This window comes from Primulina eburnea, chromosome 13 (genome assembly GCF_022965805.1).
Source record: "Primulina eburnea isolate SZY01 chromosome 13, ASM2296580v1, whole genome shotgun sequence".
NCBI classification, from domain to species: domain Eukaryota; kingdom Viridiplantae; phylum Streptophyta; class Magnoliopsida; order Lamiales; family Gesneriaceae; genus Primulina; species Primulina eburnea.
In genome coordinates this window covers 27,539,478-27,564,633 of record NC_133113.1, presented here as the reverse complement: position 1 = coordinate 27,564,633, position 25,156 = coordinate 27,539,478, and the positions used below count along the sequence as shown (strand labels likewise).

The 25,156-nt window shown below is 36.8% G+C and overlaps 2 protein-coding genes and 1 long non-coding RNA gene across 4 annotated transcripts; 2 read left to right on the top strand and 1 right to left on the bottom strand.

Annotated features, from left to right (window-relative positions):
* Positions 1-299: 299 nt before the first annotated feature.
* LOC140809150 (GTPase LSG1-2-like) lies at positions 300-6,274 on the top strand. The gene is given in 8 exon segments (XM_073166644.1): positions 300-660; positions 2,592-2,696; positions 2,780-2,828; positions 2,830-2,867; positions 3,261-3,354; positions 4,529-4,585; positions 4,865-4,944; positions 5,028-6,274. Coding segments are annotated over 8 exon segments (1,800 nt in total). The 5' UTR covers positions 300-436; the 3' UTR covers positions 6,181-6,274.
* Positions 6,075-6,471, bottom strand: LOC140809151 (uncharacterized). The gene is made up of 2 exons (XR_012113080.1): positions 6,259-6,471; positions 6,075-6,205 (listed from the first exon to the last, which is right to left on the bottom strand). It is a non-coding gene; the product is annotated as an uncharacterized lncRNA (long non-coding RNA).
* Positions 6,472-9,028: 2,557 nt separating this feature from the next.
* LOC140809724 (serine/threonine-protein phosphatase BSL3) lies at positions 9,029-24,814 on the top strand. 2 transcript variants are annotated; one of them, XM_073167441.1, is made up of 22 exons: positions 9,029-9,793; positions 10,514-10,574; positions 10,702-10,780; positions 10,859-10,938; positions 11,061-11,155; positions 11,243-11,342; positions 14,338-14,407; positions 15,932-16,033; positions 16,710-16,791; positions 16,917-17,096; positions 17,739-18,012; positions 18,114-18,351; positions 18,456-18,626; positions 19,030-19,268; positions 20,600-20,684; positions 20,765-20,863; positions 20,943-21,142; positions 21,230-21,305; positions 23,724-23,859; positions 23,979-24,118; positions 24,223-24,286; positions 24,371-24,814. In XM_073167441.1, exons 1-22 carry the CDS (start codon positions 9,385-9,387, stop codon positions 24,382-24,384), a joined length of 2,994 nt encoding a protein of 997 aa, XP_073023542.1. In that variant the 5' UTR covers positions 9,029-9,384; the 3' UTR covers positions 24,385-24,814. The 2 variants fall into 2 exon arrangements, with proteins under 2 accessions (XP_073023542.1, XP_073023541.1); XM_073167440.1 differs by having other exon boundaries at positions 24,223-24,814.
* The last annotated feature ends 342 nt before the right edge of the window (positions 24,815-25,156 follow it).

Sequence of the window (25,156 nt, the reverse complement as noted above, 5' to 3'; positions counted from 1 at the left end):
AATTACATAAACAACAATCAACTAAATATTATTTAAAATAATTCTTCATTCACTAATATCATTTCAATAAATAATATAAAATAAAAATAACATTATTAATTTAATTAAATTTCAGTTTTTTCGATCGGTTCGATTTTGAGATTTATAATCCGAAACCAAATCAAACTAAATTAATTTCGGTTTTATCATTTATATCCAAATTATTAAATTCGATTTTTGGTTCGATTTAGTGTTCGATTTTTTCGATTTAAATTTTTAATTTTTTCAGTTTTATCCAAAATTTGAACATCCCATAACACCGCCCTTCCCTTGCTCGTCCACACACATATACATAAGCAAATCCAGCAGGAGTTTCCGGCGCGGGTTTTCATTTCTGCTTTCATCTCGTAGAAAGGGTAGAAGAAAGGAAAAGGCAGGTGGAGGGAGTATTTTCGTGATGGGGAAGGGTGAAAAGACCGGGCTGGGGCGCCTTCTGGTGAAGCACCATAATCAGATGATACAGCAGTCGAAGGAGAAGGGGACATATTACAGGAGCCAGCAAAAGAAAGTGTTGGAATCGGTGACGGAGGTTAATGATATAGATGCAGTTATTGAGCAGGCCGACGAGGCACACCAACTATTTTCCTCTATCAACATCCCCGCCAACCTCGCTATCAACCTGTAAGCTTTGCGCTTTATCCAATTACTTGTTTTCATTATTTCGCTGCTGTCATTATTTTCAGTTACTATTACCATTGGGGCCTGAAATCAGTAGTTGTTACTCTTTGAAATCCTGACCCCCCTGTCCGGGGTGGAGGCCTGATAACTGGAAAGAAACAGAGCAGACGCCAGACGACCAAAATTTTCATAACTGTTTCTTGCTATAGTTCCGTACACTAGTGGGCTAGGTAACCACTATATAACTTAGTTATATACATGCTAATAATAATTCTTGTAATATGCTGCCAAGTGTCTCCGCATGAGTTGTTTGTAATTCCTTTCCAAGCAGGTGGATTTCTTTGCCTCTTCAGACATCTGTATCGGGTATTCATCTTAGCACCCGCATCAATTTTCTTTCCCCATTGAAATAAGGCCGTCCTCAAGGTCAATTCTAGGAAAATCTTAGAGATCCAAGTTGAATCTTTTCAGTGTTCTAAATGGCGATGCCTAGGCGGTAGGCGGCCCTCGACCACACCACCTATGCATGAGGCGGCTGTCGAGGCGGTTCGAGGAGTGTCGAGGCGGCGAGCCGCGAGACAGTAGTCAACAATTTTAAAATGCTAGTCAACAATTTTAAAACCTAGTCAACAATTTTTAAAACTTAGTCAACAATTTTAAAACCAAGTCAAAGTCAACTAATTTTAAATTTTAAAACCCTAACACACCTCTTTCTTTATTTTATTTTATGTTTTCACTTCACCTCTCAACTCTCAACTCTCAACCACCACAGTCCACACACATTCTGCCACTGCCCGCCACCGGCCGCCGCCGCCGGAAGTCAGAATATTTAGATTTTAGGTTAGGCATTGCATATTTATTATTTATCATAATTTTTTTTATAAAATTTCAGATTTTGTGATTTCGAAAATCAATTTTTACTATTATTAATTTATTATTTTATTCTTGATTTATTGTTGAAGATTAACGGCGGAAAAAGATAAAAAACCGGAGTTGTAATTTAAACCAAATTTTAATGATATTGTTTGGGAATATGGGGCGTTGTATAATAAAGAGAAAAAGGATTGGATCACATGCAAGTTGTGTATGAGGCTTATTAAAGAAGGAGTTTATAGGATGAAGCATCATATTGCGGGTATCCTCTCAAGCTAGTGAAGCTCAAGGTTGGCTTGTCGATGATGGTGATGAAGATGAGGTCGAGCCGGGTTCAGGACTTACTTGGAGAATGGTAGTGGAGGCCTCGGGAGCGGATGAAGTGCTACATCCAAGGAGGAGTGCAAGGACATCCCCATTAGAGAACTTAATGAAGATTTAGAAATATCGGAGGAGGAGAATGAAGGAAATGTTGATTTTGAGTCCGATCATGAGAGGATCATGGATATAGTAGATGGTGCATATGTAGATGATTTGGAAGATCAGTTATGTTTAGTCTACTACTTGTTCTAACGATGGATAATTGATTGGAACTTTGAAAATTTAAACTTAGTTTTTTGGTTAAAAAAATTATATTACTTCGTTAGCATAATAACATTAATATGATGATAAATCTTTATTAATTGCACATTATTTAGATGATATTATATTTTGTGCTTAAACATTATTTAATTGCACATTTTACATAAAAATGATTATATTACATGATTATCCACTTGAATGATGCTGCCAGGTTCTCTCTGTATGAGTCGTTATAAATAGCTTTCTGCAAACAGGTTGATTTCTTTACCTCTTTGGATTCCCTTACGTTGTATCCACGATAGTACCATATCAAAGAATCAATTTATAACGATCTATTTTTTGTTTGGCCTCCAGCTAAAGATTGTAACAACCACGTTAGTCTTTGTTATCTCTACATTATATCAATTAACCATGGACGTTATATAATTTCTTTGGTTCTCTTTTGCACTAACACTCAAATTGTTTTGTTGATGGCTCAGGGACTTAGCTTCTTGCGCCGGCAGTGAGATGACACCGGAGGAAAGAAGGGAGCAGCAAAAGAAAGAGGAAGCTTCTCATTCTAGTAGCCTAAGAATTCCACGCAGGCATAATTATTTTTCTTATCTAGATATGCAATGGATCATCTGCTGTTATATGTGGAGTCTAATGATCATATTTGTGTTTCTAGGCCGCGGTGGAATGCAAAAATGTCTGTAGAAGAGCTTGATGCTAATGAAAAAACGAGCTTTTCTAGAGTGGCGTCGCAGTTTTGCAAGGTCAGTTGTGCTAGACATAATAAAAGGAGGATTGATTACATTAGTGATTAATCTATGCCTTTTGTGCCTTGAATATATTTGTGTAGCTGAGTGTGTTTGTGGTTTCCCCTTACCTTTATATATTTTAAGATATTCGTATTTCTGTTGCCATTGTCTTGTTTTATGATATATGGACTTTTCCAGGTTAAGTGATTTTTTTTCATCTTTGTAGAATTGTCATTAATTTTTATTGGATTAGCAGAATTATGTGCATATTCTTTGGATATCAGTGCCTTGTGCTTCTACAGAAATTGATTTTAAAATTTTGTGGCCATGTGCATGGATCCCAGGATTTTGGGAAATCTAAAAATCATGTTTGTTTTGTGTGTTAATTTTTTCCCCCTTCATTTTTAGGCTTGAAGAAAATGAGAAGCTAGTTTTGACTCCATTTGAGAAGAACCTTGATATCTGGAGGCAACTTTGGAGGGTGGTTGAACGTAGTGATTTGGTAAGTGCACTACTCCAAAAAAAAAATTATATTGACATGGTGTGAAGTCTAAACTTACTGGTTTGTTGTGGATTTAGGCATGCATTTTAGTTGTGAAGTGAATTGCAAAATTATTAAGATTCTAATGTTGAAGGTTAAGAACCTGTTTTCCGGTTGGTTCTTCAACATATATGGTCACATATTACTGCTTGTCTGCTACCATTTGTTGGGTCAAGTTTAACCATTTTATGGGATTAGATTGTAGAGATTTCTTTTATCGTTGGCAGGTTTGTTTGTCTGGATGCTAATGGTCATCATCTTATTAGTGGCCTATATTAGTATTGAAATGTAGATTTTTTTGTACTTGTCTTTTTTTTTTTGTCTTTTTTTGGGGAGTAAGAATTAAAAAAAACTAGATTTTTATGGATTTTTTTAATTGATGGTATAATATCAGTGACAAGATTAATTTTTTTCCCTCAGTGGTTGGTAACCTTTGGTGCCAGTATAAGTTAGTTTTAATTTGCTGTTCATAATTTTTGTTCCATTCATTCGTTGTTTGAAGATCTTATTTTTAGTCATTCTTGTTTTTGACCTAATGGCCCTGTCCATGTTTGATCATTTTCACTTTTATGTGTTGTGCCTTCTAACATGCCAACTCCTTCGAGCTCAAGAGGAATGTGTGATATTCGTTTTAGGCCGCCCTCCTGTTCCCTTACATATCCGTTAACTTTTCCTCTATCACCCATGATAAATCAAACACTGGCTTGAGTAAAAAGTTGCAAAGTATGACTAACCTCTGGATTTGAATTTTGAAATCACTGCTATATATAATCAGTATTGGCCATAATTCACAAGAACATTCTTTTTAGTAAGAGGAGGAATGGTTAAGTTTTGCCAATGCAGTTTACATGAGTTGAATCCCTCTAGAAGCTAGTGGCCTGAATGTGTTTTATAATCTTTCTTGCCTAAAAATAATGTTTATACAAGTTCAGGAGTGGCCCTTGTTGGCGATCAGAGTCTGCAGCCTCTGCAGCCTCAATGAAAGTGTCCTCTGTACTCTGTAGACTTCGTTTTTTGAGCAGCATAATTATTTTCTTTTTCCCTTTGTTCTTTCGACAATCTGATCTGCATTGTTTTACTGTGACATTTGGTTTAAGTAAATACTGATCTGTATTTACATCTCCTCTTCTCGAAGCTGGTAATGGTTGTTGATGCCAGGGACCCGCTTTTTTACCTCTGCCCTGACCTTGAGGTGATACTGAGAATTGAATATTTCTTTTGGTAATTTTATCATAACAGTAATATGAAGAAATGTGGAAAATGATTTAATAGCTCAGTGTTGAATAATAGCTGTGCATCATGTTTTTACTAATGCAGAGACCATTTCAGGTTTAGCGCATGATCGGAATGGAATGACCAAAAATTTATGTTTAAAGAAGAAAAAATATCTACCGCGATGCCGAAAATAGTTAATTGCCTAAATTGTATTGGCTAGGCCTACTGGTAGAATGAGAATTTTACAAATTTGCAGGCATATGCACGAGAAATAGATGAACACAAAAGGACATTGCTTCTCATCAACAAGGCAGATCTTCTACCATTTTCAGTTAGGTTAGCAATTTTTAACACTCTAATGCTGTTCCTTGACTTGTTTCCTCATTTGATACTTATATACCTAATCTGAATCATCACAGAGAAAAATGGGCTAGATACTTTCATGAGAATGAGATTCTCTTTCTTTTTTGGTCAGCTAAGGCTACTTCTGCAGCTTTAGAGGGAAAAACGCTGAGTCTCTCATCTGGTATGCAAAATACTCAGCAAGAGTTGGCCTGTGCGGATGCTATAGTGTATGGCAGGAACGAGCTACTTGCTCGTCTGCAATCTGAAGCCGAGGATATAGTGTCGATGCGGAACAGAACAAGGTTGAATTCTACAGGCCCATCTCACACTCGTTTAGACAATGAGAATTTTATTGGAGGTTTGTCCCCTGGCGGAGTAGTAGTAGGATTTGTTGGGTATCCTAATGTAGGAAAGAGTTCCACAATCAATGCTTTGGTTGGAGAGAAGAAGACAGGTGTAACCTCGACTTGGGGAAAGACGAAGCATTTCCAAACATTGATGATATCCGAAAAACTTACTCTCTGTGATTGTCCTGGATTGGCGTTTCCTTCCTTTACCAGTTCAAGATATCATATGATATCAGGGGTCTTGCCTATTGATCGCATGACTGAGAACCGAGAAGCCGTGCAGGTCGTGGCTAATCAAGTGCCCAGATCTGTTATTGAAGACGTGTACAAAATTTCTTTACCAAAACCCAAGGCTCATGAATCACAATCTCGGCCTCCTTTGGCTGCAGAATTTTTGAGAACATACTGCGCATCCCGTGGATATGTCGCCTCAAGTGGACTACCGGATGAAACTAGAGCTGCCCGACAGATATTGAAGGACTATATTCATGGAAAGCTTCCTCACTTTGAGAAGTCACCTGGGATGTTAGACCACATAGACGACTCTGATGGTGCTGCAATGACAGCCATCTCATCAGAGACCGACGAATCAGCGTCATCCGATGATGAAAATGACCCTTCCGAGACTGAAAACGAACCTGCCCAACCCGAATCTAGTCTAAAACATGCGTTGGACGATTTGAACTCTTTTGACATGGCAAATGAATTATATCCCAGGAAGGAAATCGCAAAAAAGTTCTCGAGAGCGCCTCACAAACAGCACAAGAAGCCTCAGAAAAAGAAAGATCGAACATGGAGAGTAAGAGATGATGGAGGTGATGGAATGCCACTAGTTAGGGTTTTTCAGAAACCAGCGAATGCAGGTCCTTTGAATGCATGAGGGCCTCTTTTTCTTGAAAGATGGTCTTTGTTCCAGCTTGGTTAATCATATTTCTCTTTGGAGGGAACGTGCTGCTACCTCTTGAATCTTGATTGGGTGTTCCTGTTCTTTGTTTTAAACTCAGTATGAGAAACTAGTTAATATGGTTTTGCATAGTGTTGAAATGTCAATCATTATGTCTTCATTTTACACAAATGGAGGAATGTGGAGTGGAGCATCATGGGGTTAGTCATGATTAAAAATCTTTTGATTAAATATTTTAATGTTTCATGAAAGCTTATTCAAACTATTTTTTCCAAATATTTTTTTTTAAAGGAACGTTTGAATTAAATGATGTGGATATTCCACATAAAAGCTTTAAACTTTGTCTTAAAAAGAATCCTAGGCCCAACTTTATGACCAACAAACTTCAGTTATATGCCTTTTAAATCCGGTGCAAGTACGGTAGTAGGGTCTATTGCATAACACAATGGGAATCCCACTTTGAAATTAATCATCTATCATCGACATTAAGGTATTTATCAATTCCATTCGATCTCTATTATCCAGGTACACACGATTTCAAATTTTTTACTTTAGAAAACTATTCACAAATAATTTAGCAGACTCAAGTGGACCAATTTTTCAAAGATAATGTTTGACGATATCACAAATATTTATCTGTGAGATGAATTAATTATGTCTATATTATAATAAAAATAACATTTTTGACATAAAAAGTAATATTTTTTCATTGTGATCGGAATATATATTTGTATCACAAAATGACACGTGAGATCGTCACACTTGAGTTTTTGTGTTTCTCGAAATGATTGTCACCGAAAATAAGCTCATTGATCAGTATTTTTAACTTATTATTGGAGATCTACTTATAGACATACATTATAAGTACGTCTCGTGTTATCTAATCTCACATATTTATATACACGAGACAGGTCGATCTGATTTATATTCGGAGTATAAAATAATATTTTTGAGATAAAAAAATATTTTTTATGGATCAAATCGAATAAAATTGAGCCGTGTGATGATATATATATATATTTTTTGTGATTATTATTGTCGTGTACACAAATTTAATCAGTATTTTAATAATAACACAAATATTATAATTACAGTAATGAAAAATATACAGCCTTGCCAGCTCCTTGTTACAACCGAGTCAAACATTATTCTTCCAAGCTATACATCGGCGCGTCCCTCGACACGCTAAACAAGCATTTTAGGAAATCCAACTTCTCCGTTGAAAAAATTTCTACTGTTATCTTTTACTGTTTTGTTTTTTAAACTTTACCTTTCATCAATTTTGCAGATAAAATCTCATTTGCAACAATACACGTAACGTATATATACATTTGTTATTTATATAAGTTTATCTGGAATTCATTTAAAACAATATATAATGCTTGATACTCATTGAAAATTTAAAGTTCAATTCCAACAAGGTGTTTTAATGTTGCTCATCCGACGCTTAAGTTAGATATTGCGAGTGGAATGATGGAGCAACTAAGGGTGCTGCTAAGAATCAATATATTGTATGGATCAATTAGACTTTCAAACCTGATATTTATAGGAGAGTACATGAGATTCATCATGGGCCTCTTACCTTGGTTAGTAATGGATCGGGGTCCAAAGTTTTGTTTGGGTTTGATCTTCATTGGTCTATTCATAGAATATCATCGATTACTCACTGAAAATTTAGGGTTAAGTTCCAGCAGGTGATACTAGTCCGAGTACAGACCTCAAATTTACTCTGGACCTGAAATCACGAAGTAGTCCGTTAGAAGGGGGCCGAGACACCCCCTACGACTCTCAAGTCTGATACTGCGAGTGGAAAAAAGGAGCAACTAAGCGTACTGCTAAAAGTCAATATAGTGAATGGATCAATTAGGCTCTCATACTTGGAATTTATAGGAGAGTACATGAGATTAATCGACCTCTTACATCGTTTAGGAATGGACCAGAGGTCCAAAGTTTTGTTTGGGCCTGATTTTGATGAGCCTATTAATAGAATATAAATGCTAATTTATACATGCCTATATAAAAAATTCGGACAAATTGGGAAAATAAATCCGGTCAAACTTATTTTTTTTTTAAAAAAACTAACCTCATGCATTGTATTTTTTTTTAAATAGTTGAACAATATTAGATTAAAAAAAATACCCTTATAAATCCTGTGAAATCCTTTTATTATTTACTATTAGACTTATATATACATCTATGATGTTTTCACCAACTTAATTCATTATTATTTATTAATAGTTCTTCGTATATGAAGTATATTAATTTTTACTTTTTCTCGATTTGAATTTTACATTGATGTTTCCTTTGTTATATTTTTCATAGAGTAGTGCAAGAAAAGGTAATTTGAATAAATTTTTTATATGTTTGAGATACTAAATTAAATAATATAAAATAAATTATTTTTTATGCTTGTTCTAGGCTTTACCCATCATTTTTGCTCTATGCATCGTGCTAAATTAGCATTCATTATTTTCATATTGTTTTGGCTATTTACAATAAAAGTATATGATGCAAAAAGATCATGTAACAGATCGAACTTAGTAAGATAAAATATTATTTTGCATATAAAATTTTATAAGACAGTTTTACGAATTAATTTTATATCGTAAAAAAATATTATTTTTATATTAAATAAATTATTTATTATTGTAAATACCCTACGGAATTTCCTATATTTTGGTGGCGCGGTAATTATCGTCCAACGTACAATATACTGATGTACAGGTACAACCCATTGTTTGAACTTTCTTCTTTGGTAGTTGTACCATAGTTTAAATTTGCGATTCGAAAATGTAGTTAAATTCCGCCGCCGGTTGATTTAAGTCTACGGCAGTCAATAAAATAACAGCGGAAAAATATCGAAAGGAATTTCTCTCTCCGTCGTTCTTTCTGAAGAGAGAGAGAGAGATACACAATAGATATATATACACACACACACATATGTAGAGAGAGAAAGTATAGTGTTTGGATTGAGAGAGGACGTGTGTGCCCGGAGTTGGATTGGCCGTGTCTCGTCTGTATTCATAGGAAAGCTTTTTGTAAGGGGATTTCATTTATTCGGTAGAATTTGGAGGGTCCGAGACAGGGCTTTTCATTAGTGGTTTTCGGTAATGCAAATTCTTGAGAATTCAAGCTCCGATCTTGTAGCAAGGCTCTGAGGTTTAGGGTTTTTAGTAAGAAATGGACGTGGATTCTGCTGTGGCTGCTGACAACGATCACGATCCGTCGGAGCAGGCAATCACTGCTAATGGTGAGGACCAGCCTACGGAGTCCCAGTCCTCGTTACATGCGCAGCAGCAGCAAAGTGATGCTAACAACAGTGTTAGTAATAGTAATAGTGGTGGTGGTGGAGCGTTGCTGGCGGGGCCGCGCTGCGCCCCTAATTACAGCGTGGTTAATGCCGTAATTGAGAAGAAGGAGGACGGTCCAGGGCCTCGGTGTGGCCACACCCTGACAGCTGTCCCAGCTGTCGGGGAGGAGGGGAGTCCAGGGTATCTTGGCCCTAGATTGATTCTGTTCGGCGGGGCTACGGCTCTTGAAGGGAATTCCGCATCTGGAACTCCATCCTCTGCCGGAAGTGCGGGAATTCGTATGCTTTTTCAACCTAGGAATTATAGATGATTTTTTATTTTTTGATTTATTTCCTGTTTCCCTTGTTTGAACTATAGAAAGATGATGTTTTTCACCGAATACTGGTTTTATGTTTAGCTTGGGTCTATTTGAACAGCATTTAACTATTTAATTTTTTGGAAAGTTTTAGAGTTTTAACCTTTGCTTTAGTCTCTTGGATTATTGTTGTAAGGTGCCTCAGTGATTTTTACTTGCGTCAAATATAGTGGTAAATTAGGAAATGAAAAGTGAATTGACTCTTGTAGCTGAGACAGTGGAGATCAAGGGGGAGTTTATTTGCTGCAATTTTCTAGAATAGTCATCTTGCTTGCTTGTGTTAATCGAGAGTGTACCCGCTTGCTTTGAGATTTGTCGATTGTTACGATGAGGTGAAGAACATCTGTTTTATCTTCAATTACTTTGCGGGGTTATAGATTTTGACATACATTTAAATTATAGTTGCTCCGCAGAATTTTATCAACTCTATTTTCTATTGAGCCAAGAGTGAACTTCCTCTTTATGTCTGTTGAAAATTGTTTCAGTTCATAGGCAAACATTTTTCCCTGGCATATAAATTTATAAATCTTCATTGGTGAACAATATCTATGATTTATGATTTTATGTTAATCTTAATAGTTAAAATGGATTATTACCTTGTTATAGGGATGCTAATGATATTTAAGCGTGCATTTATTTGCAGGATTAGCAGGGGCTACTGCTGATGTTCATTCTTACGATGTGTTGGCAAATAAATGGTTTCGGTGAGATGCATTGATTATTCATCTATTTGGAACCTTTATGTTTAATCGGTTGCTTTTTCCTGGCTTGCTTGCTGTTTCTCTTAGTTTGAACTTTCATAATTGTGACATGGGGCTCTTCTACAAGCAGAGTCACGCCAATTGGAGAACCACCAACACCTAGGGCAGCTCACGTGGCAACTGCTGTGGGTACAATGGTTGTTATTCAGGTATGTTGATGCATAATGATGTTTAAATGCTGACGTGTGATTTGGATATATATCATGCTTCAATGTTCGTCTTCATAGGGTGGGATTGGTCCAGCTGGTTTGTCGGCAGAAGATCTTCATGTTCTCGACCTTACACAACAACGGCCAAGATGGCATAGGCTAGTCCTTTTCTCATGAAAGTGAATTTATGCATGTTTCGCACATTAACTTGTGAGTAATTGTTGCACTCATTCTGACGATTTCATCGGTTAAATAATTGCTGGGCTGAAATTTCTGTTAGGGTTGTGGTTCAAGGCCCTGGACCAGGACCTCGATATGGTCATGTAATGGCTTTGGTGGGGCAACGATATCTCATGGCAATTGGCGGAAATGATGGTTGGTATCATGCTGTGTTTGGTCATTTCCCTCTTTCTGCTTTGTAATATCTGTTGTCCAATATATATATCTGTGCATGCTTATTAGGAAAGAGGCCTTTAGCTGATGTATGGGCTCTGGACACTGCTGCTAAGCCATATGAATGGCGTAAACTGGAACCTGAGGGCGAAGGTCCACCTCCGTGCATGTGAGCTCCAGATACTTTCTCGTAGACTTGAGTAAATGTTTAGATTTTTGATTACCTTTTATATTCACTCTGGCTTTAGCATTGTTTCACTTGAGTACTTTATATTCTAGTGCTTCATCTTACATTTGGATATGATTTTTGTATTAAATTAAGTTTTCATAAGATTATGTTATTTGGATAGTCGGGAATATTATTTGATGTGATACTATCTTTGTCCACACCTTTATTTTGTTTCTAGAAATTTTCCCGCAGCATGTTTCATTATAATTGTTGATATATAGTGTCTCTGTGAGTCTCTATAAATGTTTATTGCAATTGATGGTTGAAATAGTTTATGTATGTCGATGGAAGCATGCTAAGTTTCTGCCCCTTTTGAACAGATACTTTTGAGGTGTTTGAGGCTCTATATTTAAAAAGTTTAACACAACAAAATTCGGTCTTAATTAAATAGACAAGCCACTGTTCCTGAAAACTTGCGGCCTTGTTCTTGCTTCATGACCTTTTCTCCGGTCTTTTATGCATATTGTTTACTTCTTTTAGTTCACGCACTTTCCTTTTGTTTTGCTATTATCCTATGTGTACTAGACCATTGAAAGAAACTCGAAAGAAATTGGAAAACATTTATTATTCCTCTAAGTGATGCATATGGCTTACTTATTTATATATTTTGTTTGGAACATGTTTTTTTACCTGTTAATTACTCAATATTAGTTGTTCTTCACCGAGTTTCACCATTCTATGAACCTTAAAAGTTTGTTATTATCGATGTTTCAATTATGTATTTTGTTGTGTTTTTACATGAAACGATCTTATCACCGAGGTAAACAATAAGGGTACGAATACATTGGGCATGCTCAGGAGATCTACAAGTACATTAACTCCTTGAACCAACAACTAACCACCGGACATCTAATATACACAAATTATTCAAAACCTCATACAACGAATAAAAAAAACTGTATTTTCCGAGCATCTTTGCCAGGGAGGAAATCTCTCGGTGTATCCTTCTGAAGGCCTTTAGCAGGGTTTGATGAGAACACTTGAGTTTGTTCATTCCTAGCCATTCTCGAATTTTGGTCAAAAGAGAATTCGAGAAGTGCCAGCTTAAAAACAAATAATCAAAACATTCATTAAAATCACCCCAAAGAACACATTTCTTCTCCACATCACAAGGCTTTCTATCTCTAGTAAAAACTTCCGATGAGCAAACAACCATACATAGAACTTGTGTTTATGAATGAGACAATTCTTCCACGCCAGTGGCTTCCAAGGACAGTTGACATAATTTGGGCAAAAACAGTATAGGCTTTGTGCGTATCATTCTTTCCATTAAACCAACCTCTCAACAACCGTATATAGTCATCCACCGAGCTATGCACTAGGATCTCATTACGGATCTAAAAGAGTTTCACTTCTCCCCCAGGAAAAAACTTGATTTATTTATTTGATCCACAAGGTATCTTTTGTTCTATGATTTTTTCACAATGTCTTGGCAAATAGAGCATTATTCCGCGACCTCAAATCCTGTAATCCGATTGCACTGTTTTCTTTTGATACACAAAAAGTGGACCAGACAATCAGTGGATGGTTACTTGTCCACATGAATTTCTTACCCAACGAGTAAATTTTGTCAATGATACCTAAAGGGTAGAATCTGAAGCAGGAAGCATTTTATCTCTTGGATGACGGCCCTTATGAACTCAAGTTTGCATGCGTAAGACAAGATGTTTCTTGGTCATGCTCTAATACTCTTTGACATACTATCTATCGGAACACTATAATTGGCGACAAAAAACTTTTCAGTTGCTAACCCCTACCAGAAAGCCCGTAATCTGCAAAATTTCTTCTCTTACCAAAACATCCACACCTGCTGAATAAATGTTTGATTTGAGTACGCTGGCTCTCCACCCACCTGCTTGCCCAAACTCATCCAGACACATCGTAATTTTCTGAACACTATCCACATATCTCCTCGAAAAAAGTAGCAGAACATCAACATAGGTCAAATGTGTGATATTCAAAAGAGCACATTTGGGATGATGATTGAAACCCGGCTCTCTTCCTAGAGAGTTAAGCTTCCTTTTCAATCCCTTTAAGAAAATAACAAACAGAAAAGGGCATTGAGAGGTCAATCTGTCAGAGGCCTCTTGCCCCTAGGAAGAAACCATGAAGCTGCCTGTTAATGGATATCGAGAAAGAGGTGGTGGTGACACATTCCATAACCCAATCAATAAATTTCCTCGGAAAGTGTAACAAAGTCACTGTCTCTCTAATATAATCCTAATGTATGGTATCATAGGCTTTTTGTAAATCCACTTTCAAAGTACTTTTTGTAGAGATGTGTTTCTTGGCATAATGAAGAAGTAAATCTTGGGCCAAATATATACCATCCACAATGGACCTATCTTGAATGAACACTACTTGAGAACTATCAATAAGTTGCTCCATGACAGTGCTAAGCTGATTAGTGAGAATTTTCGAAATGATCTTGTAAAAGATAGAGCAACGCGATATTACTCGAAAATCATGGACTTTGGAGGCATTCTTTGATTTAGGGATTAGAGCAATCAGATTATATTTCCTGTTTTCGTTTTGTCTTAGAATATTTTTTAATGTAACTTGCACAGTGGTTTTTGGTTCTGGTCTTTGCTAGTTGAAAAGTTTTATGGCAACTGGAAGTGCCGTCATTCTTGGTTACTTGCTATATACTTCTTTTTTTAATTTCTCATTGATCTTGTCTTACTAACAAGTTGTGGTTTTCTATTTGTTAGTTTTCTCTCTAGCTAATAATATTTTGTGCTTGCATATGTAATGTGCTATTCGCCTGTGTCTGCACTATTTGGTGTACTCAGTCTTAATGCTAATGTGGAATTTATTTTTCATGAAAAGCAGCTTCTTTCTGTTTTTAAGTGGAGGATTGTGGTATGCATGTGGTTCAGTTGCATTATTTTTCTGTTAACTCATTGATCATTCACCTTGCTTATGTGTTGACTAGGTATGCAACTGCGAGTGCACGTTCTGATGGTCTTCTTTTACTCTGTGGTGGGAGGGATGCAAATAGTGTGGTTAGTGTGATTTCCGGCAATAATTGTTTCATCATGTTTTAAGGGGTTGGCTTATTCTTGCTTTACTTAGTTTGTTGTCACATGGATTTGTTTTTTACCTCTATAAACTATTTTGTTTGCTTTCTTTCCTTGTTCTATCGTAATATTTTCTTAAAAGCATGTGGATCTTAGATATGGTTATCTTAGACCAAGGGAATATAGTCTCTAATACTTTGCTCGCATGCTCTTGTTTCCCATATAAAACAATTCCCTGGGTAAGTGTTGTGGAATATATTCTAGTAAAAAATAACATATACCTTTTCCACAAGAAGTTTACTTAAGATCCAAAAATTAGGAAATCTCAATGGTTGTATCTGCAACTTTAATGGCGCTATATTTCTGCTGTTTGGTTCTGTCTTTTGAACTCTATCCCAAGAAGAATGATTAATATTTTTTTAAAATACTCGAAAGCAATTGTCTTATGTAAGAAAAAATAACAGATGCTTCCATGGCTGAAGATTTTGTAATGTCTGTCATAGGATGGAATTTTTGTTTATATTAACTGGTAGATTTAGCACCTTGATCATTGTTTCTCTATTTTATAGATTCTTTACGAATCATCCAAGCAATTAATGTTGTTCTATTTCTGATTGTTCCGAGTAAGGGCTAATATTACATTATTGCTAAAGGTAGACAATAACTTTATCCTTTTAGCTTTTGTTTCTTGTGCACAACTAGAATCTGGATTATTTACATATCCGGTAATATCCAATAAATGGTTGCATAAAAATAGTACAACTCAAAATCTGGGGTCTGCAAGATTGCACTCGTATTAATTGATAGTGGAGCACTCCTATTTTGCCTGATCTCTAAGCCACAATTAAACAATTCCTTAGACTACGGCATGCTTTTACTATTGTGCCCCTTTTCTAATCAGATTCTTATTAAAATCCTTTCGAAAAAATGAAAAAAAAAACAGGAGAAGGGTGTAACAATCCTTCTGTTCTACAATCACAACCTAATATCACATCCAATTATTTACACCAAACAATTAATTAATTATCACATTCTACTCTTTTTCCAATCAAATCAGATAATTTATCGTTCCATAAATAATCATTCATTACTTAATATCCAACCAAGCACAACCTCGGGATATTTTTTTGCCATAGGGACTATTATCCTTGACAGGTCTGGTCATAATTTTGTAAAACTCATACAGTTCAAAGCAATATTTTAACATTTCAGTATTATCCAACTATAAATCTTTACTTATTTAGTTATTTAATTCTTAATTTGAGAGCTTGGTTTGGGTAATTCTTATTTTCAATGGGTGAATAATCTTAATTTAAATGTTTATTTTACATAAAGATATCTAGTAGCTCTCACATGCTTGAGCACTGATTGCGTGTAAATACATGCCGGTTACACTTCTAACTAATGATAGATTTTGCTAAGTTGGTGAACCTTGTAATCATCTTCACAGTAATTTTTGACGTTTCTTGTCTTTTTGTTTACTGCTCTTTTTTAAATGATATCATGCAGCCACTGGCTAGTGCATATGGCCTGGCCAAACACAGAGATGGTCGTTGGGAATGGGCCATTGCGCCTGGGGTGTCACCATCTCCCAGATATCAACACGCTGCAGTAAGCTCTTTATTTAATTAGTCAAGAAAAGGAGTGTTTTAGTTTTTTTTATAGAAGTTCTAAAATTCGCTAGGCGCTAGTCGGACGCTAGACTAGCCCCTAGAGCCTAGGCCGCCTAGGCAAGGACTAAGCACCACTAAGCGGATTCTACGGTATCAAGAGACTTGTAATGGTTCTTAGAATAACTTTCAGACCAAAATTTGTTAAAATCTAATTGACATCTGGTTCATTCCTCCCGCTTCTTCTGCTTAAGGCAGTTAGGATAACACGCAATGCAAGAAAAATGAAAATAAAGAAAAAAATTACTTTAGGGTTGGTTTGATTTTCTTATGTGTGAAGAAGTTTGCAGACAAAGAAGATGAGAGTGATGTGTTAGGACATGCGCAAACCAACAAGTTTTAATTGGTCATTCAATCCCAAAAATAAAAAACAGAAACCTATAATTCTTTGTACCATGTTCTGGTTTAATTGGACTTTCAAAAATTAAATCCCAAAAAAAATTCCCAAAAAAACTCTAAACGCCTAGGCACCCCTGCTACCTAGGCTGGCCGCTTAGCACCTTTTCGGTGCGCCGCCTAGCCTGAGTTTTAGAACACTGATTTTTATCATTGAGAAACAAGGGTTATTGGTCCTGTTATTCTGTGGTGAAAACTTACTGTTTATATCGTCTTTTTAGGTTTTTGTTAATGCACGCCTTCATGTATCTGGAGGGGCACTTGGTGGCGGACGCATGGTAGAGGACTCATCAAGCGTTGCTGGTATTTTTCAATGCATGTTTTATATGTTAATTTCTTTCACCTACCAAAAGTTACTTTATCTCTAAATAAATCTCAAGTTCATTTATGTATTGAAATGATCTTTCAATATTTTATCCCTTTTGCAGTATTGGATACTGCAGCAGGAGTTTGGTGTGATACAAATTCTGTTGTTACAAGTCCCAGAACTGGCAGATATAGTGCCGATGCTGCTGGTGGGGATGCAGCAGTTGAATTGACGAGGCGATGTAGACATGCGTCTGCTGCTGTTGGTGACTTGATCTTCATATATGGGGGACTACGTGGTGGTGAGACATTGTATTGCTAAGTAATTAATGTCTTTCATTATTTTTGCGGAGTTCACACCAGGGATTATTGGTTGGTTATTTTGCTCAAGCTATTAGGAAAAATGGATCACGTGAAACACTGTGGCTAGTCTTACATTTGTTTCCGGTGTTTCTGTGTACTTTATTTGAAACAAATGTGAATGAAGTAATTGGTTTCGTTTGTTGATTTATTCACGGTAAATGATCGCCTTGCGTTCATCTTTCCATGTGTTCAAAATAAGTTAAATTTTTGTAGTGCGTGATGATAAAAAACTGAAACAACAAAGAACTGCTGCAGTCTTCTTAGCTAAGTTGCTTTCTACTAGTGGCTTGCTGAGAAGTTTGTTGAAACACAATTTTATATTACTATGTTCCATCTCAGAACATTTCTCGTGTTAAAGCAATATTGATTGCCTTTAAAAATCTCACGTGTTAATCGTCTGCTACTTGTAACTTGGAATCAAATGCTAGATTTTGTTGCAAATTATTTTTGTGTTTCTGGTTTTTCAATCCCTGATCCAGAACTTTATACCGGATATTGCTCCTGACACAATTTTGCTAGTTTAGTATGTAGTTGGATGTGGTGTTAACTTTTATTAACAATTGGAATGGTTATTGCTTTAGGGGTTTTGCTTGATGATTTGCTTGTTGCTGAAGACTTGGCTGCTGCTGAAACGACAAGTGCAGCTTCACATGCAGCTGCAGCAGCTGCTGCATCCAATATGCAACAAGCAAGGCTACAAGGAAGATATGGATTCAATGATGATCGAACCAGGGCATCAGTGCCTGATGAAGATACTGATAGTTCAGTTGTGGTAGGAAGTCCTGTTGCTACCCCTGTAAACGGTGATATGTATACGGATATAAGTACAGAAAATGCAATGCTTCAAGGTTCCCGGTAAAACTATATTTGTATTATATCCATAGTGTATTTTGCTCATAAATTCGACTATGCTGGTTGCTTCAAGTGCTTTATAATAAATAGAGTATCTCACACAGGAGACTAAGCAGAGGTGTTGAATACTTAGTTGAGGCAGCAGCAGCAGAAGCAGAGGCTATTAGTGCTACGTTAGCAGCTGCTAAAGCTCGACAAATTAATGGGGAAGTTGAACTGCTAGATAGAGATCGTGGGGCAGAGGCAACCCCTAGTGGAAAACAGATATCTTCCTTGATCAAACCCGATTCAGCTGATTCAAATATTTCTGTCCCAGCTGGAGTTAGGCTTCATCATCGTGCCGTCAGTAACTATGATTTTTAAAATATATTGCTTATGTCTATTTTATATATCACCTCTGTTTTAGTTGCCTATCATTTATTCCCTTGCTGTCGTTACATTTGCAGGTTGTTGTAGCTGCAGAAACTGGCGGTGCTTTAGGTGGTATGGTTAGGCAGCTGTCAATTGATCAATTTGAAAATGAAGGCAGGCGGGTTAGTTATGGTACTCCAGAAAGTGCAACAGCAGCTAGGAAACTATTGGACCGCCAAATGTCTATTAACAGTGTACCGAAGAAGGTAGTCTGGCATCCTCATGATTCTATGTGCGGATGTTGGGGATGAGTTCTGAATTAAATTATTGATCAATGATGTTGCTTCCTTCATCCGCTTTAGATTCCGTAGCTATAATGTTGGATGGCATGTTTGATCAATCGGATAATTTATGATGCAGTCAAAGTGCATTTGGTGGCATAAGAGGGAGTTATTTTCTTTAAAATGTGAATGTACTAAAAGTCAATCGCATGGTTACATTTTTCATGTCTGGGTAGGTTCGTAAATTTGTTTTAAATAATTTGTGTAGTGTTTTTATTATAGGTTTTTGGTTGCTAAATTAGGATAATGACCTTTGTGCCATAGATACTTTGTTTGGTATTAAAAAATTATGAAGAAGCCTCATGGTCCAGCTCTGCTTCTCCCTCAGGTGATTGCTCACCTTTTGAAACCTCGCGGTTGGAAGCCTCCAGTTCGGCGGCAATTTTTCTTGGATTGCAATGAGATTGCTGATCTCTGTGATAGTGCTGAGAGGATATTTGCCAGCGAGCCTAGTGTATTGCAGCTGAAGGCTCCTATTAAAATATTTGGGGATTTGCATGGGCAGTTTGGGGATCTCATGCGTCTTTTTGATGAGTATGGATCCCCTTCAACTGCTGGTGATATTGCGTAAGTTTTGCTCTCACATCTTAGTCCTTGCTCTAGAATACCGACCCAATTAATTTATTAGAAAGTTGTTTTGTTTGTTGTCTAAATTGCTTGCTGATAGACATCTTTATTGATGTCTCTTTTGTGACAATATTTTTACGATGAAATTTGTAATGGCTGTCAAAATTTATGTGACCTCTTATGTTATCTCATGTACTTTCGGATTGGTAGTCATGTTTAAAATTTAGTTTATGTAACTTCACTTTGGTTTTCTCAGTGATGTATTCATTTCTGTAATCTAATATAAACACTGCCTACTATTAGAATTTGGGGTTGTAACTTCCTAAACCATGAGCAACAATTCCCATTTTCTCATCTCATTACTCATATCTAATGTTTTTGCTTCACAGGTATTTTCCTTTTAATGATGCTATGGAAACATCTGAAATATGATTTTGATTTCATCAATAATTTATTAGGCAACTTTGATGGTACCTGTTGTCAGGTTCTGTTCACAGGGGTACATAACTAGGTGTTGGAATTGTTATTACTATCATCCCTCCTTTATGAGTACCTTTGTGATGGACTGCATTTGCGATTTTATGTTTATTTCCTTTCCAAAAGGACCTCCTGAATTCTTGTTCTGATGTCGAGCCTCGATATTCCCATTTTAATTGCTTGCTTTACCATTAGCCTGATTGGGGCCTTTTGTTGTTGCATGATAGTGAAATTCTGTTAAAGAATCTGCATTTGTCCACGCTGAATCTGCTTCAGTACATATGGGTTCAAGGATATTTTGTTGCAGACTATGGAATGGAAAAGTAGTATCAATGTTGATTAACTTCCTTCGCTTGATCTTACCTTTTCAATCCATGGCAAACATTAGAACTATTTTAAATATAGTTGGCTATAGTGGAATGTGAATAACTGAAAGGATATTTGGTAGAAGATATGAAAATAGATTATCCACACACCACAGGTAATGGGAATGTTTCTTTGTTTCTTTGTGGAACCTGATATTCGTGCTATCCATTGATATGTTCATGCTATTTGCCTTGTGTTCTCGATAATTTTGTGAACACGGTTTACCTGCTTTAGAATGCAGCTCAGTCAGTGGTTTTGTCATAAAGGTTAAAGTGTTTCACAAATTTGTCAGCATTGTTTTGCGATAATGGTGCTTTTGATGAGTTAAATCTAATGGAACACATTGTGTGATGTTTCATACGGTGCTAAGTATATAATTGACATCTGGCAAGCCCGTAAATAATTTTAATGATATTGCCGTTCTCTGTCTAATTGACTCTCGAGGAGTTTGTTTCCATTGGATTCTGACTGCTATGGGTGCCCATCAGATATATTGATTATCTCTTCTTGGGAGATTATGTTGATCGTGGTCAACACAGCTTGGAGACCATAACCCTTCTCCTGGCTTTAAAGGTGCCTGACTTACTCTCAAGTGCTGCATCTATCCCTACCCTCAATGCACTGCTTTAATGTGAACTGTTAATCTAATTTAGGTTGAGCATCCCCATCAAATACATTTGATTCGTGGCAATCATGAAGCTGCAGATATCAATGCGCTTTTTGGCTTTCGAATTGAGTGCATAGAACGCATGGTGAATTGCCGTTGAATCTCTTTTGTTTTGCATTGTTATTTGGAACAAAATGTGGACCTTATGGTTGTTTCACGGGCAGGGTGAGAGAGATGGAATATGGGCCTGGCATCGTATAAACCGACTGTTTAATTGGCTTCCTCTGGCTGCATTGATTGAGAAAAAAATTATTTGCATGCATGGTGGTATTGGGAGATCAATAAACCATATGGAACAGATCGAGAATATTCAGCGGCCAATCACAATGGAAGCAGGTTCCATTGTTCTAATGGACTTGTTGTGGTTAGTTCATGTCTGTTGTATTTTTAATTCTTGTACTTGTTCCAAAATTCTGTATGATGTGGTGGTAATGTGAATCTATCATTGTAGGTCCGATCCCACTGAAAACGACAGTGTGGAAGGACTGCGGCCGAATGCAAGAGGTCCTGGTTTGGTTACCTTTGGGGTAGGTGCCTCTCTCGACAGTTTCCCACATTGTTCAGTCATAACTTGTGGTAAACAGGGTTGCTTCTAATACCCTGGCGTACCTAAAGAATTTTCACTTTTGGAACTTCTTGCTCCCACTGTTCATGCTTATGCTTTTGTGTTTGCATGCAAATGTGCCAATTTATTTGTTCAAGCATTTTTTTGCTTGTTCCCTTTTTGTCATTTTATAGTTGCAGAATTTTTCTTTGGCCAAGCACATCCCATGCTACATTTTAGCTTTTAGAGTAGGGCAAATTCGATGGGTCCTTGTGTTGTGAATATTGTGCACATTATTTTTGTCAAATAATGATATAAACCCTAGGTTTGATAATCCTCTAGTTTCGGGTTCAAATTTAATGGTGTCTTTCTTGCAAGCCAGGAAAACTCGAGTTTTGAAAACATTAGTTGAAACAGACTTTCAATTTACAACAATAAAAATTCAAAGCACATTAAAATATATTTATTAGCAGTACCCATCGGAGAAATCTCGGAAAACCCTAGTTAATTTCTCTCGATAAACTTCTATTTTTTCTTCTTTCAAACAAGGATAATTCACTATGATTCAGGAATAAATTAGGTAGGGGATCAAGGAGTCTTCATTCTAGGAAATCTTCCTTTATTATTGAATTAGGGGTCTTAAGTTCAAGGAGAACTTTCCATTAGTGTTAGTCAGAACTTTTGTATCGAAGTTGGATTTCCTAAAATATGATGGGCTATCCAGTTCCCTAGGATGGCTCAGGTTGGTTTCTTTCCATTTAGATGGAGATAGCCAGCTCTGGTTCTTGAAAATAGAGCGTGACCGCCAAAATTTACGTGGTGAGGAATTTAAAACTCAATGTAATGGTAGATGATTACCAACACCTGGGGGAATTGTCCAAATTGCACCAAGATGGAATGGTAGATGATTACCAACACAGCTTTGAGCAATTAGCCGCTCGAGCCAGTTCTTTGACCAATGAACAAGAGGTCAGATATTTATCAGCGGGATCCAGGAACAAATCACCATAATAGTTGAGCTGCAACATCCTCCTGATCTTACTGGTGCGATGAGCCTTGCGAGACTCTATGAAAGAGAATCAGAATTTTTAACAAAGCCCAGCTGATTCTTCGAAACCCCCATTTGTCAAAAGGCTAAGCAGAAATGAAATGGAGGACAGGAGGGTCTCTGTTTCAACTCTGATGAAATATATAATCGAGACCATTAATGTAAAAAGATATTTTGGCTTGAAGGAATCGAAGATGTTAACTGCTTGGAAGAGAACGCTGGAAACTGTGATGTTTGCAGCCGTTTGGTTCCCGGCTCTCGTGTTTGTGGGCTAACACGTTTTCCAGGAGGGAAGTGATGTAATGGTTCTAGTGGCCCAACCAAGAGTCCAAACACATTAAAAGATATTTATCAGCAGCACATCTAGGAGCTAATTCTTCGAAACCTCCATTTGTGAAGAGACTAATCAGAATTGAAGTGGACGAGAGGAGGGCCAATGGTCTCAGTTTCAACTCTAATGAAATATGTAATGGCGGGCGTCAGTGTAAAAAATTATTTTGGCTTGACGGAATTGAAGATGTTAACTGCTTGGAAGACGACCCTGGAAACAGTGATGTTTGCAGCCATTTGGTTCCTGGCGCTCGTGTTTGTGCGCACACGTTTTCCAGGAGGGAATTGATGTAATGGTTCTAGCAGCCCAACCAAGAGCCCGAGCACATTAGAAGATATTTATCAGCAGTACAAGTGGGAGAAATTTAGGAAAACCCAAGTTAATTTCTCGATAAACTTTATTTAATTTTCTGCTTTCAAGCAAAAATAATTCAGTATAGTTTGGGAATAAATTAGATAGGAGATTAAGTAATGTTCATTTTAGGAAATCCTCTATTATTGTTAATTAAATCAGGGGTCTTAAGTTTAGGAGAACTTTCCGTCATTGTTGGTCAGAACTTTTGTATAAATGCAAGCAAATTATAATTAATAAAAATATCAAGAAATTTCCTTCTAAAGAGCATTACAAGATAGAAGGAGTCTCATTAATGAGCCTTCACTACATTCACCACAATAGGGAAAAAGGGACGCAAAACCTATAAAGGGATCACCGATCTATACGATAAACCCGTTAACCGTCTCATAACCCGATCAATATCCCTGGGCCGTAACAGGTTGCACAAGGTTGGTCATGCAGTGCTGTTTCTTTCAAGTTTCTTTCTTATTTTTTACCCCTTTTAACAACAAAAATTGTCTGCGATGACACCGTGAATTCAGTGACTCTTTCTGGTCCATTTGGATGTTATAAGATAATGTTCTTATTCTTAATAGCACGGATTGAAAGGCGCTGCCATCATCATATGTTTAACAGCAACTGCAATGTTGCTGATGCTTTTTCATTTGTTCCTGTTCTTTTTGTCGCAGCCTGATCGTGTTATGGAATTTTGTAACAACAACGATCTTCAGTTAATTGTTCGAGCACATGAATGCGTGATGGATGGATTTGAACGATTTGCACAAGGGCATTTAATTACTCTCTTCTCAGCGACGAACTACTGTGGTATGTCCTAATTCACTAGATATTAACTAGATTTACATGATGATAGGATGTATATTCGCTTGTACATCGACTTTATCCTCTAAAGTTTGACTTGTTTACTTTTTGGTTTGTTTCTTCAGGTACTGCAAATAATGCTGGGGCTATCTTGGTATTGGGCAGAGATTTAGTTGTTGTTCCAAAACTAATTCACCCACTACCCCCTGCAATTTCATCTCCAGAGACTTCTCCCGAACGCCATATAGAAGACACGTGGATGCAGGTGCTTCAGTTATCTCATACTTCTTGTTTCTGAATCTCGTCTTTTGTTTGACTATACAAGCTGTTATATGCCGATACTGATATGGTGTCTGTTTGTGGACATAGGAACTCAATGCTAACAGACCACCTACGCCCACTAGAGGCCGTCCTCAAGTTGCTAATGACCGAGGTTCTCTTGCTTGGATTTAGATTATGCTTCCAGATTTCTTTCCTATACTTCTTCCAGGCTTGTGTTAATACCTGGAATTTCCAGTGATTTGTACATAGCGTGATGCTATATGGAGAGTTCCTGGTGGATCTACATTCCTCAGATGAAGGCTTTTTGCTTCTGGTATGCACTCTTGAGTGGCTTTCAGAAGAAGAGACTTGGTTGATTGAATTCCACAAGTCACCCTTGATTGTGGCGCCGAAAGAGTTATGGTCTCCAAATGACATCCTCTGTACATGATACTCGGACGGGTAGAATCGATGTTTGTTATTTTCTTCATTGGATTGGTATTTCTTGGTAGTTATATATATATTTTTTGTCCTCCATGTAGGTGTATGATTTTGTATTCTGTATACGTGAACGGTGAGATATATCAGGTCCATATTTTCTTGGTCGTTTATGAATTATAGACGTGTTGGCTTGTGTAATTTGTGTTTGTACTCCGTGTAATGTAAAAGTTGTGTGGTGAAATCTCGCCATTGGCATTAACTGGGTGCCTGATTTGATCTACGTGTTTGACCATCGAATGACTGAGTACAAATCTCTTGGTGTTCCGGGTAAATATAATGTTCTTGAACTTGTTTGCCTTTGGACTTCATTCGAAGTTCTAGAATTATAGTGTGTCGTGTTATTAAATATTGGTTTCCATATATATTTATTTGGTATTAATTTTGTTGTTCGATTGAAATTCTTCAGTTTCTATTGCGGAAATAATTGAAATGTATTGATGGTTAACATTGTGAAGTGATGTGATCCTTCAGTTATTGAAATGCATGTTAAACTGTTTGACGTTTTTAGCTTAACGTGTGAGAAACTATTTAATTATAGCAA

Excerpts from the sequence above, each read along its gene's own strand:
- LOC140809724 (XM_073167440.1), top strand. The coding sequence starts at position 9,385 with ATGGACGTGGATTCTGCTGTGGCTGCTGACAACGATCACGATCCGTCG. Across the intron at positions 11,156-11,242 it reads GGCAATTGGCGGAAATGATG|GAAAGAGGCCTTTAGCTGAT; the intron begins GTTGGTATCATG and ends CATGCTTATTAG. Across the intron at positions 16,034-16,709 it reads CCAGATATCAACACGCTGCA|GTTTTTGTTAATGCACGCCT; the intron begins GTAAGCTCTTTA and ends TCGTCTTTTTAG.